The sequence below is a fragment of the Parasteatoda tepidariorum genome, chromosome 8, assembly GCF_982258835.1.
Source record: "Parasteatoda tepidariorum strain Cologne lab strain chromosome 8, Ptep-v5.0, whole genome shotgun sequence".
NCBI lineage: Eukaryota > Metazoa > Arthropoda > Arachnida > Araneae > Theridiidae > Parasteatoda > Parasteatoda tepidariorum.
In genome coordinates, this window is record NC_141762.1 from 38,700,559 (window position 1) to 38,713,322 (window position 12,764).

The 12,764-nt window shown below is 30.9% G+C and overlaps 1 protein-coding gene across 1 annotated transcript in view; it reads left to right on the forward strand.

Annotated features, from left to right (window-relative positions):
• The window catches only part of LOC107437274 (uncharacterized), an 87,350-nt gene that overhangs the window by 74,160 nt on the left and 426 nt on the right, over nucleotides 1–12,764 (forward strand). Inside the window, exons 8-13 of the mRNA XM_043052336.3 lie at nucleotides 18–193; nucleotides 4,721–4,854; nucleotides 8,091–8,230; nucleotides 8,313–8,394; nucleotides 8,667–8,811; nucleotides 9,334–9,514. Coding sequence (XP_042908270.2) covers nucleotides 18–193; nucleotides 4,721–4,854; nucleotides 8,091–8,230; nucleotides 8,313–8,394; nucleotides 8,667–8,811; nucleotides 9,334–9,514 — 858 coding nt within the window. The remainder of the gene's footprint in view (nucleotides 1–17; nucleotides 194–4,720; nucleotides 4,855–8,090; nucleotides 8,231–8,312; nucleotides 8,395–8,666; nucleotides 8,812–9,333; nucleotides 9,515–12,764) is intronic.

The window sequence follows — 12,764 nt, forward strand, 5'->3', positions numbered from 1 at the left end:
TAATTATTTCTTTACAGTTAAAATCAGATGCAGTGACACGAAGATTGTTGTATTTGTGGAAACTTCTCGTCCATTTCATGGCCGGGTGTATGCTTTAGGAAGAAGTGAAACATGTAACGCACACATCCACAACAGTCAAAACTTCCAATTGGATCTGTCACTTACTGGACAAGACTGCAATACGCAATCCTTAGTAATATTTCAATACCTTATTTTGTTTCTTTAGAAAGATAATTTCAAATAACAATTTAAACTACATAAAAACGAATAATTTCAAAATTTTATTAAAGCACCGTTAAGAAAAACTAAATCTGAATTTTTTTTTATTGAAGGTAGTTTAAAAAAAACTATTAGCTAACTTAAAAAAACTAAAACCCTTAAAACGTTTTTATTAGAGACTAGCTGTGCCCTGCGTGCGTTGCAACGCTTTCAGTTTGAATTTTAATTTTGTATTTAAGTGTGTAAATGAGATTTGCGATTATGATCTGAAATGCAAATTTTTTTAATGGTGAAAAAACCAGTGATAGTCTCGGCAGTTAATTCTCTAGGATATCGTTAGTGCATTTTCAAACAGACATGTACGGTAATGCACACGGACCATGAAACATATTTTGGACAATGATCTGAAATAAGACTGGATCTATGGCGACATCAGGAATTTCTGCTGATATCTGATCAGTTTGGCATGGTGGGATTTTTTCAATAAGTCAAATCAAAATGTGTGCCTGCGGCAATCCTCTTTTTTGCCATTCAATAGAGTACATCCAACACCGTGTCTCTCTAAAAACATGACGCTTCACAATGAAATCAAGTAAAGATTTTAATTTTTGTTTGAACTTACGTGCTGTAATATCATGACGATCCGATTATGATTGTCCTGGTAACAAAAGCTCTTTAATTTCAACCCAAGCAGAATTGCATGTAAATGTAATAAATAAATCTGGGAGAACATATGTCATTGCATCCTGTGAGTATTCATACATGCGCCTTGGACTCCCTGCAAATGTAGTCGGCAATATAATCATTTTCCCCACATCATTAGGATTAACGTTATCATCATTAATTATTGCATCCCGTAAATGAGTGTATTCTTCTGAACGTAATTTGATTTGATTTAATTTAATATACAGTAGGCGTTCAGTTTCAATTTTCGCATACATATCGACAATGTATTGATGAAATAAGTGTCGACATTTTAAAATATGATTATCAGCGTTTTTGCAATCCTTAATCTATATGCATAAAAACTCGTTGCACATTCTTATTCTTGCTTTCTTATTGGTTTTCTCGCCTGTTTGTGGATTTCTCAACTTCATGTTAAAATAATATCCCTCCTCTCCTCGCCAAAATAAAATAGGATATTGCAATGTATCATAGGATCGATACGTTTCTGAGAACTCTTTGAACGTCACCATTTCTGCGATGAAGAACTGTATCGCGGGAGGTAAATTCTTCGCCAACTATAACAATAGTCACTTCATCCAATGTTGGCGCATTGTATTTTCCTTTGTGGTGGCCTACAGGTGTTTTTTTAGCTCTAATAACAACTTTGTAAATATCGGATGGCATTTAGTCAAGGGCAATTCTGAGTAGCCTAATTAACTAATTATGTTAATCGAAAAATTCTCGTTTAGTGCCATTGTTTACCTGACAGCGTTGATTGTCTTGATCATTTGTGCTATCCATGAAATAAATCTGTAGAAATTTATGATCCGCGCCAGGCAATGAAAGAAGTAATCCTGCACGATGATAAATTTGGCCTTGCACTTTGATTGCTGGCACGTAATTCTCGTTCACGATACGTGTAGCACCGAATGAAGTCATTTAGAAATACGAATTGTACCGGCGTATATTCGCCAAAAAATGTTTCGATTGGTTTGTTTGACCTGATAAGAAGGTTGATAATGGCTCGGCAGGTGACGTAAAATCTTGTAGTTTCAGTATGCCTCTAGAACAGCAAATTCCAACTGTTTCACTTTTAAATTTGAGAGCATTACAAATCATACATAATTGATCTATTTCTCCGATGATGACACTTGGGGGAAGACTATAGTTCGTTGTCGGATCATAGTGAAATGCACTGAGATTCAAATCAGAGTATTGGCAGCGTCTGAATAGCGAAATGCGTTTTCGATCGGTTTTCATTCTTGCTTCCCGTTGCTCTGATGTTTCCGACGAACGGGCTTGTGTAGTTCGTAGTTGATTTGTTGACAGTCTTCTTTCCTGTTGCTCAGACGTTTCTAAGGAACGGGCTAAAGCATTCTGTTCTCGATTAGTTTCAAGTCTTTTTTCCCGTTGCTCCGATGTTTCTGAAACACGGGTAGTTCTTTTCTTGCGCGCTTGAGATGTCGATCGACTAAGAGCGATTTGCTTAGGCGGCATATTTTTGCAAATATTCTTTCTGACAAACAAAAAGAAATGTAAAAGTTGACAGTGGTCGCAAATTTGCTAAACCGAAATATCAAATATATTTTTTAAATAATAAAAAGAGTAATAAAAATGAGATGAATAAGAAATATGAAAATTATAAAATTTAAAACAAAAATCTATTTTTTAAATGAGAGAAATAAAATGGATGAATTCGAAAACTTTGCATAAATAAACAAACTAATAGTTTTCAAATGACGACTGTCACAGCAATGAAATCTTCGAAAACTATATTTAATTGTGCTAGCCTAAAATTACATACTAAATATAAATATTTTTGAAAACGTGCAATTTGAATGAAATTTGCTTTCGTCTTTATATTTATTAAAGTGAATCCGTGATACAACCAATAATTAAGAAATCTATTCTCGTTGATTTTACTTGCTTGTGCTCACCTGAAATAAAGAAACGCGGGAATTAAAAATTGAAGTATATGCAATTTACTTTAATTTACTTTTCTAAATGAATAGAGTTATAAGATAAAAAATATCACTGTTGTTATCTTCAAGATATTTGAAAACTGAATCGATTATAGCAAAATTTAAAACAATGGCTAGCTTTTAACCAATCAGAAAATTCCATTTCGATTTTCGCTGATACCGCTGGAACGGTTTGTCGCAGAATGTTCTAATGTCGACAGAAACCTTTCTCGTGCTTTGAACTATCTGTATGCCAAGTTTCATAGCTTTCTGTCGGATGGTTTAGGAGTCTATAGAGGACAGACAGACAGACAGACAGACACACATTCACTTTTATATATATAGATAGTTGTTAGTGATAGTTTCAAGAACTGTTAATAATAAAAAAAAATTTAAAAAATTCTTGATTCGAGCTTGATTCTAAAAACTTTTAATTCCTACATAAAAATTTTGGTAAAAAAAAACTAACAACCTTTAAAAATTGATATTGGAAGGGTTGTTTAAATAGAAACTATTTATTACTTCATAATAACATTCATAAAATAATTAAAACCTGTAAAAGGTAGCTAAGTATTGGAATCGGCAAATTACCTTTTCTTTTTAACTGATTTTAACAATATTTAATTACTCATATATTAAATTTTTTCAAACTTTATTTACTAGTTTAAACTTATTATCTTTTTAAAATAATTTTCTTACTTGTGAAGTTTTTTTTAAACTCATTAAGGGTTATAGAAACTTTTTTTTATATTTTATTATCAATTTAGTCCAGTTAATTGAAGTAGATGCTGCAAACTCTTTATAATGTTTAATTGCATCTTCTTTGGCTTTTTTTTTTAAATACAGTCCCTGACCAAATTATTAGATGCAGTATAAGATTACACAGCATTTTTTTTTCGTTTCGGGATCAATTTATTCTCTGACTCAATTTTCTTCTGTATGCGTCGTGCGCTAATGTCAGAAACCTTCAATCTTCGTGATATTTCACGGTTTTAAAATATTTTAACATTCACGAATACCTTTACTTCAGATTTTTTAGATGGTGAAAGATCACCTTTCTTAACCATGATGAAAATGTTCCAATTTATTATTTATACACTACACACAAAATTAACAAATAACTGCGTAGTATGAAACTGTGAAACAAATAGACACAGCGCATAAAGCCACAGAAACGCGTACGCAAGTGACTCGCACGAGAACGCGACAGAAACCGGTTGGCACTTGTTTAGGTTTGTGTATCAGTTGGTTAACATTATTATGCAATACGTTAAAATTAAATACAAATTGGAAGTATATAAAAAAATCTCCCAAATAGAAACCCATTACATATATGTCTAAATATGAAAGTTGCTGTTTCGAATGTCACTTGCACACACTAGCAAGCCTGCTTGATGAAACCGAGCTAATTTAAGGCTGAGGGTGCGTTTCTTGTTCTTCAGTGTCGCCATCTATGGCCAAGAATTCGCCTTCAGCCACACACACACGTCAAAGCCCGTTTATAGGGCGGACCCATTCATTCATCCACAGATCGTAATTTTGACCTGACTCAGAGAACGATCGATCTCCAATCCAGTACCCCCAGAGGTATTGATTTGTTATGGGAACATGGAGGACTTTGCAACTCGACAGATTGAACTTGCATCAGTCACCATTGACTACGCGGGGAGTTTTCGGCCGGCGGGGTTCAAACCCACGAACTCTGGGACATGGGCCCAGCGCCCTACCAACCAGGCTATCTCGGTATTGCATATGAACTCGTGCCAAATATGCATTTATTAAAAAACTACAGTGAGTCTAATAATTATGCCTGTATACTTGTAATTATTATTTTTAAATAATTTACAAGATTAAGAAAATTACTTTTTTTCCAGGCTGGAGTTTACACAAATACAGTGGTATTGCAGCATCACAATGTTGTTCTAACTAAAGCCGACAAAATGTACAATGTTCGATGTACTTACGAAACGACGTCCAGGAACGTTTCCTTCGGAATGATTCCTGTTCGGTAAGTAATTAAAATATTTTATTTCCCAGATGCATAAATTATCATATTTTAACTTTTGCATACATTTACTAAATTGTGAAAATGTCATTCTATTCTACAAACTTCCTACATCTTTTAGACAACTTGTAAATTCTGAGGTACTTTTCCTCGTGAACTTCATTTTGACCAAAGTGTAGAATTAATAAGAAGAAATTCCGCTTGTTAAAAATATATAACGATAACCTTATATGAAATTTCAAATTGGAAACTTTTTTTTAATCTCTTTTGAGTTTTTAAAAATATCGACACGAGTAAGAAGATATATATCTAGCGAATTCTTATCTTTCACTCTCGCATTTTTATTATATTTATTCAATTTTTTATGTTGTTACTTTGACATTAAGTCAAGGGCAAAATTATTGAAGAAAAACCTCGATAATGATAACTTTATCTAGAACAATGGATAAGTAGCAATTATTTTCGAACAAAAAATGTGAAAACAAAATTCAATAAAAAAACATTTGAAATTGAGATAACTATCAAACGAATTGGAGTTTCGAAAAAAAAAAAAAAAAGGAAGACTCGTGTTTAAGTTCATAAATGAAAACGGCCTTTTCAGGATGTTAAATTTGTAATAGCATTTCTACGGACTGCAGGGTGGCTTACATGGTATTTCTTTGCTCCAAATTTAAAAGTTCATGATTCACGAACTAATTATTGAGTGAAGTTTTTTTTATTCACATAATTTTCTTCGTATATTTTTCAACACGCCTTCGTACTTTCAAGTTTCTAAGTCTAGTTTTGTTTATGCAATAAAACAAAATGCAATGCAAAGTTAAAAAAAAGTGAGAAAAATCTTAAAATTACATTATTTTTTAAACCAAATAGAATTTCAGAAAAAAATATTCGTACGTATTATGTTTATAACAAAACGAGCGAGTCAAATTTCAACTCTGTAAAAAAACTAAACCATAATGCTTACATTCCTGCTACCTGTAGAATGGCCCCTATGCTTTTTTCCCCACTAATTCAACAGTTTATAATTCTCAAATTAGAAATTATAATATTTTTTCTTTTTTTCGTTTTTTTACACTCGTTCCTAATTTCTCGTTTCTAAGTTTTATTGTGTTGCGGTACCAAAACAAAATGCAACATTAAGTTCAACACCCAAAACTCACGATTTTTAAATAAAGAGAGATATAGTTATTTCAAAAACAACATAATAGTTCTAAAAATGTTAATAAGTTAAGATTCCGATTTAAACATGTTTATTATAAACTGTTGCGCATTTCTTTTCTTTACTGGAAATATCACAGCTTCGCGTTATTATGAAGAAGCATTTCTTTCAGTTTTATGCATTTAATTTAAAAAAATAACAATAAAACAAAACATTTTATAATAGAAATAAATATTACAGGTAAATGAACTTGTAATACTGAAATATTTTATTGGTAAACAAAGCCTTTGTGCTTTTTATTAATTGTTTGCTGTTGATAAAGAACGAAATCTGAAAATTCACGTGAAAAAACTGGATAAAACTAGATCGCACCATGGAATTTTCTAGCCAATAAAAATACGTCATCAACAATGAAAACTGCTTAATGTCGTTATGTTTTTATGTTTTATAAAGATATCATTTATTTATCACTTTATCTTTACTGGATGACGTATATCAATGATGATATATCAGTTGTACTGAAAAATACGAACCTAAGTTTATTAAAATGTATTGCAATGTATTAGGTTACAAAAACAGTGCTTGTGCTTTTTTCTTCTTTGCTTGATTCTAGAATTTCTTTTCAACAGAGTTGCGATAAAAATTTCAAATTGAGAGATTAGTGTTTATTATTATACAATTATTTTTAATTAGTATATAGTACAATGGCAGTGTTTTAATACTTAAAAAATAAATTAGATGATGAAACAAAAAGCTTAAAAAATAACTTTTAGAACAATAGGCGTTATTTCTTTCACTTTCAAAGGCAAATATAATCGAAATTAATGGGAAAATAATATTAACCCTTTGACGCAAATGGGACACATGTTTCCCTTTTGTATATATTTTTTTCTGACACTCTAATTAGGAGCAAACATATACATTTTTGTATTTTTTAATTATAAAAAAAATCTAATAGTTAGTAAAAAAATTACTAGATTATTGAAATCATATTTGTACTAAAATATAAAATCCAAAAAAAGTGGTTTGAAACTTTTTACATTCCTATTCAAAAATTTAACAATTATTGATTTTATAAATTAAAGAAATCTCAATGATGAATAACTGTTTCTTTTAAATCTAAATAATGAGTGGAAATTTGAAAAATTGTTGTTTGCTAAATATAATATTTTTCACTTATATTGACCTAAATTAATGGAAAAATATTGAAAAAGTAGAAAAAATATCTCTATTAAAATATCAAAGGGTTAAGTACCTTAAATTTTCTTAAGCATCGGTAAGTGGTCAACATTTTGATTGCGAGATTCTGGGTGTAGACATGAAAGAAAATTAATAAAAATCTGGTCATAGAGTTTGCCAAGTTGTGCTTTGAATAATAATCGGATGCCTTTTAGATGAGAAATGTCAGAACTTCTTTCCGCTTTTAATTTTTATTAAACCTTTAAGGCAGAATTTTTATTAAACGTATTTTTCGTACTTTTTACATTATTTTGTATTATTTTAGTTCCGAATAAGTGAAAAATAATATATTTAATATTTTAATAATTTAAGGTTAGGAAACACAGCATGAAATACCAGTGCCTTTTTCTGCATTAAATGTAAGATCTTTAAAAGACAGCTCACTTCCAAACAAAAATTTTTCAAATTTGCACTTATTTACAGTAAATTGGATCTAAGGGAAACAGTTATTCATCATTGAAATTTCTTCAACTTACAAAATCAATTATTGATAAATTCTTGTATATGATTAAAAAAGAATTTTTTTTTCGAACTACTTTTTTTGAATTTTATATTTTAGTTCAAATGTAATTTCGATTATCTATCATATTTTTTTTAAAGATTATTAGATTGTTTTTATAATTAAAAAGTACCAACATGTATTTTTGCTTGTAATTAGAGTGGCAGAAAAAAATACATAAAAGGGACAACGGTATCCCATCTGTGTTAAAGAGTTGATAAGTATAAACAATAAATAACGGAAATTTTTCCACGTAGTTTATTTAATGAAACTATATGAAATACTACGTGAGTTATGTGAACAGCACTAGTGAAATACTAACTTGATGGTGATTACTTTTAGTGATCCAGCCACTCTAGAGGTATCTGGAGCACCAGAAGCTCCATTGCCCCAAATTGTCATCCTAGGAAGGGATGGAAGAGAAGCAGGTACTGTACGAATTGGTGACAGACTCACGTTTCACATCGAGATTCCAGAAGACAGTATGCTGTTTTTTTATACTTTACAAACACTAAAATTGTAACAAGAAATGAACAATTATTTTAATAATGTTTTTCTTTTCAGCTCCATACGGAATCTTCGCTCGAAGCTGCTACGCTATGGCCAAAGATGGAAGGAGTACATTTGAAATTATTGATGATAGGGGGTAAAAATATTCATCATTTTATCGCCATAACATCATAATTTTTTAATCATCTTATTATTAATTTTTTTTTAATAATCTATTTTTTCCACTTTTCTAATATATATATATATATATATATATATATATATATATATATATATATATATATATATATATATATATATATATATATATATATATATATATATATATATATATATATATATATATATATATATATATTCGTTTCGTATTCATCTCCATAGTTATTTCTATACATTTCATATTTTCAGGTGCCCTGTCGACCCCGTTATTTTCCCAAGATTTCTGCAAGTTGGAGGTGCTCTTGAAAGCTCCTACGAAGCTTTCCGATTTACAGAATCCTATGGAGTTATCTTTCAATGCAACGTCAAATACTGTGTCGGAAAATGTGAACCGGTAATTGAATTTACAAATTATACATATACTACGTAACCATATTTTTGACTTATCATCAAGCATAAATTAGCTAAATGTTATTCATTTATTTTTACACTATCTAAAAAAATCAAGTTGCTGCAATCAAATAATCAACACATTAGTTGATAGATCATCAGTCATCAAGCACATTAAAAATATATTACAAAGCACGAAACTGTTTAAAATATTATGACAATTAAGGAAATTAATATAGTGTCATTTATTTAATTTTTGAAATCTAAAGAATCGTGGGAGTACAATCAAACAAAAAACAAATTAGTTGATAGAACAAATAGCAAAGAAACAAATCTTTGAATTTTTACGATACGAAAACTGTTAATTCAAACATTACATGAGTAAATTGCGAAAAAGTCTTGGTTCCGCACTTTAACGGATTATTTTAGTAAGTTTGTAGATTAGTAATATTATGTGCATATTAACGCATACACAATTTTTACATGCAACAATCATGCAAATTCATTTTTCCTAATTCAATTGCAGGCAATGTGCGGTGATTATTTGAGTTTATCTCGAGAGGAGTCGTGGGGACGTAAGAAGAGATCTGCATCCTCAGATTCTGGACCCATGGAGGATGAAATGACACTCAGCAAAGAGATTTTAGTTTTGGATTTTGGTGATGAAGCTGCAGCTACATCGCTACATACACCAAACTCCGCCAATGGTAAGAGCTCAAACATTAGGTTTTTGAGATACGTATGAAATTAGTTCAGAGTTAAAAACTAAGAGATGTGCTTTTTCTCATGCTTTTTTTGACACCCTTATATATTTAAAAGAAGCTGCGTAAGCATTAGAGAAAGGTTTTAGTATACAGCGAAATTTTTTTAGTTGATAACTAAACGATACGCTCTCGTTAATACTTTCAGTTACAATTATTTAATTAATAAAAGCAGATGCGTAAGCCTTAGAGAAAAGTTTTAACATGCTGTGCTATTTTTTTTTTTATGGTTACTAACTTTACGCTCTGTTTAACTCTTTTCTGCCACCCTTATTTATTTAATAAAAAAAATTTGTAACATTAAAGAAAAACTTTCAGCATGCTGCACACTTTATTAAAAGTTAAATACTAAAAGATCTGCTTTTTCTCATACTTTTTTGTCACATTTATTTATTTAATAAAAACAGATGCGTAAGCATTAGAGAAAATTTTTAGCTGCACAATTTTATTATTTGAAAAAAGACACGCTCTCTTTAATATTTTTGCCACCCTTATTTTTTTAATAAGCAAAAGATGCGTAAGCATTAGAGGCAAGTTTTGATAGTGTGGATTTAGTAGAGTGATTTTTTTTTTAATTTCGTATCCAAAGGTTGATTTTCATGAGGCAATTAAAAATAAATTAGTTTTTGCTGTAATTGTAGTGAATCAAAACATGTTTAATCATATCACAAAGCACTTTTTCAAAGATGTTGCTGAATTCATCAGATTGACGCTGAAATATCAAAAAGTTGCCAAAACTTGATTTTAAATAGTTGCAGAAAGAGTCACAGTTGAGGAACTGGGAAGTTACTAATGTCGTGTTTCTTCTTAAATATTATTATAATTCACAGAATCGAAATTCTCAGGGATAAGTTAAGAGACATTTTAAACAATTTGAAATCAACCGTAAGCAGGATAACTCAGCCAGATTTTTAAAGCATGATTTTTGGCGGCACTGTGACAAATATCTGAATTAAACTGTTAAACATAGTATAATGGAGAAGAAATGATAGAAACGAGACTTGTCTACTAATGCAGGAGACATAATCACCTCTATTGTTTTGCTTTATAAATTATCAGGATGCTAAAAATCATACTTAAAAGATTTGAAAAGTGGTTTAGAAACACCAGGAAACCATTTGCGAAATTGTTTTATTCATACTCCTCAAAAATCACCAACATTAAAAGACTCAAGTCAGTTTTTCTATAACATTTTGTAAATAGCTATTAAATGCCGTGAAATAAACCAGAAAATTACTTCAAAAATTTTTTTTTGTAATCCCAAAAATTTGTAAAATTTTCATTGGCATTGAAATTGTCAAAAAACTATAAAATATTCTTAGAATTGTATTTAAAGTATTTGCTGAAAACAAATTATTTAGTAAACAATTGAGCAAACTTCACTCTACTTTCCTGAACATAGCGAATAACAATTTTTGGATAGGGCTTAGAGATCGAAAGAAAAAGAAAACTGGAATTATCATTTGAACGCCTAAAAAGTGATGCCATAAATAAAAGTATAATTTATGTCGAAAATATAATTCTTGTGAGCCTATGATGCATGAGAACAGTCCCTGAAAAGTTAATGCTTGCACTAATGATTTACAGTTTCAAATAAATCGGTTGAACCTTATATATACTGTTGAACCTTATATATTTGGTTGAACCTTATATATTAAAATTGAACCTTATATATTTTACAACATTCCACAATGTGATGCAACTTTTCCGCAATATTAACTAATTGTTCAATTGAATCATGTTTCCATCAAGTTGAAATCGTGTAAACAAGTTTAAGAAGGGCAAAAATATAATTAAACTGGAATTAGGACTGAAGCAAATGAAAATGATATCTAATATAGACGATATATCGTACCTGCAAACGACGTCACAAGTGGGTGTCGAATCTGATTGACGATGAATCGTGATATTTGTTTATGCTACGATTCACCAGCCAATAAGGTTCGGCACCCACTTCGTGACGTTGTTTGCAGATATCCAATTGAATCTGATCAAAAAATTAATTCAGCCTGATAATAAAGCAAACCTAATAGCTCTAACGTGAGCATGTGACCTTTTTTTATATAAAGGCAACTGATTTCAGCTTTCGTCTTCTTCTCTATTTGTAAGTACTCCATCATGGTTCAATTCGCTCAAATATTTTTAATAGTTCATAAATATAAGTATAAAAGATTTAAAATATTTAGGATATACGTATAAAAGATTTAAAATAGATAAATCTTTTATACTTATATCTGACCCTGACATGTTTTTAAATCTAAGTGAATGTTACTTCTTCAACGAAGCTCTTTATTTATTCAACTATCACTCTAAGAAATAAGTCTCTCACTTTTGACGATTTAACAATCCTTGAGCTGTATTTCATTAATTTTGAGAATTTCGCCACGAAATCACGCGATTTGTGACGAAACGTGAAGTCTCAAATGTATAGCGAAAATGTTTCCTCGGTTCAGGGCCTCATTGCAGTGTATTATGGGAGATTGTTAACTAGAATGAAGACTAAACGAATGAAAGTAAAGTTACGAAATCAACCGACCCTTTGTACGGTGGTCAAGGACTTGGCCTCATACCAGGAAGACCCCGGAGTCGAATCCCGCATCGGGCATGGGTTTAATTTCTCTCTTTGTGCAATCTGTCCTTATTGTGTTGTAAAGGCCTAATTTGTTGTTGTTGTTGTCGTGTCTATGCATACAGTGCTAGTGCAAAGATTAGAGTCCTCAAAAAGTCTTGATAACAAGATTTGCAAGTTCTGGAGTCTAGTACGTAGCCTAGCTATTGTAGAGGAAAGGTTTCTTGGGAAGTTTAGATCGGGAACCTTGCTAAAAAGCTGGTTGTATATCCTTCGCCTGGCAACAGCATTCGCATCTGCACAGGTGACAGCTCGAGGTTGATCTTCGTCGCGTGCGTCCTTTGCAAGGGCATCTGCGCATTTGTTCCCCTCGATTCCAACATGAGCTGGAATCCACTGAAGAGTGCAACGAATATTAAGTAAATGGAGAAGGGTATTAATTTCTTGCGTTATTCGAGGCCTACTTTGATCCCGCTATATGGTGCCCACGATAACGTGATTATTATAAAAGTTAGATAAATTAGGCGCTACGAGTTTTTTTTTTATGACGAAATATATTTTTTCGATTGGGGAAATTCATTTCTTCGATAAAGTGACGACAGTTACTTCATCACTTTGACGAATATT